This window comes from Malaclemys terrapin, chromosome 2 (genome assembly GCF_027887155.1).
Source record: "Malaclemys terrapin pileata isolate rMalTer1 chromosome 2, rMalTer1.hap1, whole genome shotgun sequence".
NCBI lineage: Eukaryota > Metazoa > Chordata > Testudines > Emydidae > Malaclemys > Malaclemys terrapin.
Genome location: NC_071506.1, coordinates 114,155,502 through 114,157,835, shown reverse-complemented (window position 1 = coordinate 114,157,835; position 2,334 = coordinate 114,155,502). Strand labels below are relative to the sequence as shown.

The window sequence follows — 2,334 nt, the reverse complement described above, 5'->3', positions numbered from 1 at the left end:
AGAGAGAGGATACAGCCGGGATGCAACGCAGTGCCGCGTGAAAATCAAGGAGCTGAGACAAGGCTACCAGAAGACCAAAGAGGCAAACGGACGCTCCGGATCCCATCCCCAGACATCCCATTTCTACGAGGCACTGCATTCCATCCTCGGTGCGGCCACCACCACTACCCCACCACTGACCGTGGACTCTGAGGATGGGATAGTGTCCACGGCCGGTTCCTCGGACATGTTAGGGGACGGGGAAGATGAGGAAGGAGATGAGGAGGGCGAGGCAGTCGGCAGCGCTCACAACGCTGATTTCCCCGACAGCCAGGATCTCTTCATCACCCTTACAGAGATCCCCTACCAAGCGTCCCCAGCCGTTACCCCGGACACAGAATCTGGGGAAGGATCATCCAGTAAGAGTTGTAAACATCTAAACATTTATTTTTAACAGAACAGGAATATTAACAATTAAAAGAATGGGTTGTTCATGATTACTTTGCCCTAGGCGCTTAACGGTTTAGTCATGGGCAGTGCAAGTTTTGAAAAAAAATCTAGCAATGTCCGGTTTTCCGTGATTGTCCTGCCCAAGCCGCTCTACTGTTTAGTCCCTGCTACTGCAGCTACAGTAAAATGCGGTCTATATATCCGGGGATAGAGCAGTAATCCTCCTGGGACATCTCGATGAAGCTCTCCTGGAGGTAATTGGAAAGCCGTTGCATGAGGTTCCTGGGGAGAGCGGCCTTATTGGGTCCTCCGAAGTACGACACGTTGCCGCGCCACGAGACTATCAAGTACTCGGGAATCATTGCTCTGCACAGCAGGGCGGCATACGGCCCTGGTCTTTGGAGGCTTTCCCGGAGCATTCTCTTTCTCTCGCTCTCAGAGATCCTCATCAGGGTGATGTCGCCCATGGTGACCTGCTTTGAATTAGGTAGGGGAATGTTAGTGTTGGGACTGCTTGACCGTTCCTTTACAGAACTGTAACCGCTGGTTTGCAGCCACGCGGTGGAGGCGGGAGAGGGGCAGCCGAAAGGGATCGTTCCCAGGGACAGCCGCGAGGGGGTGGGACAGGGGCAGAGTTCCCGCTTGCCGGATTGCTGGCAGCAGGGACTGACATTGCTTTAAATGTGAAATGAGGCCAGTGGTAATATAAAAGTTTTAAACTGCCACAGGTCTACGGCTTACCATGTCTGCCTGCAACAGAAATTCCGTTGTGCTGCCCCACTTCTCAAATGTGCTGTGCAAGACCCCAGGCACTGAATGCGAAGGCCGAGAATTCGACCTTGTGCTGAGTGCACATGTGATAGGTGCTGTGCATGGTCTTGTTCACAGAGAAAGACTATGTTCTTTGTTCACAACTACATTTATCTTTCTGAGGAATTCACTCCCTTTTTCCCATTTCCACAGCCCCATCTGCGACTGTCTCACAACCTAGCCTGGTATCACACTCCCAGAGGCTAGCGTGGATTAGGCATAAGAAGAAGAGGACACGGGAGGACATGTTCTCGGAGCTTATGGCCTGTTCCCAAGCCCAGGCAGCACAGCAGACCCAGTGGCGGGAGAACTTGACCCAAATGCACCAAGCAAACATGGATCGGGAGGAGAGGTGGCGGCAGGAAGACCAGCAGGCGACTCAAACGCTGCTTGGACTACTGAGGGAGCAAACAGACACGCTCCGGCGCCTTGTGGATGTTCTGCAGGAACGGAGGCAGGAGGACAGAGCCCCGCTGCAGTCCATCTCTAACCGCCCTCCCCCGCCACCAAGTCCCATACCCACCTCACCCAAAGTGCAAAGAAGGAGAGGCGGCAGAGTCCGTGCTAACTCTCACTCCACCCCTGCAGAGAGCTCTAGTAGTAGAAGGCTCTCATTCCCCAAAATTTGAAAAGTTCTTTCCTTCCCGCCTGACACACGCCCCCGTCCAAGTTTCACCTCCCAGTTCCATGTGTAGTTGATAATAAAAAATAAGTTTCTGTTAACTACTGTTTCAATCATGTTCTTTTGGAGGAGGAGGGGAAAGGGGGTTGGTAATTGGACAGGACAGTCACCTTTGGCAGGGTACATAGGCGGGGGCAGGCACAGCAGCAGGGCACATAGACAGTGCAGTGATGCAGTGACTAGTTACCCTGGTTAGTCTGGGAGGTGGTTTTCATGTTATGTGGTGGGGGGTGGGTTGCTCTGTGACTTTGTGGCGGGGGAGGGCAGTTACAGATCTTAAGCGGTGGTCCTTATGCAGGATCACAGAGCCACGCAGCAGGGGATCTGTAACTGTCCTCCCCCTGCCACAAAGACACATAGCCCCCCCATACACACAGTCTCGATCAGGAGGGGTGACAGGCTCCGCTGAAACA

The 2,334-nt window shown here is 53.4% G+C and overlaps 1 protein-coding gene across 1 annotated transcript; it reads left to right on the top strand.

The window, feature by feature from the left end:
* The first annotated feature begins 200 nt into the window (after positions 1-200).
* LOC128833144 (uncharacterized) lies at positions 201-1,880 on the top strand. Its single transcript, XM_054021105.1, has 2 exons — positions 201-398; positions 1,393-1,880. Exons 1-2 carry the CDS (start codon positions 227-229, stop codon positions 1,866-1,868), a joined length of 648 nt encoding a protein of 215 aa, XP_053877080.1. The 5' UTR covers positions 201-226; the 3' UTR covers positions 1,869-1,880.
* Positions 1,881-2,334: the final 454 nt, after the last annotated feature.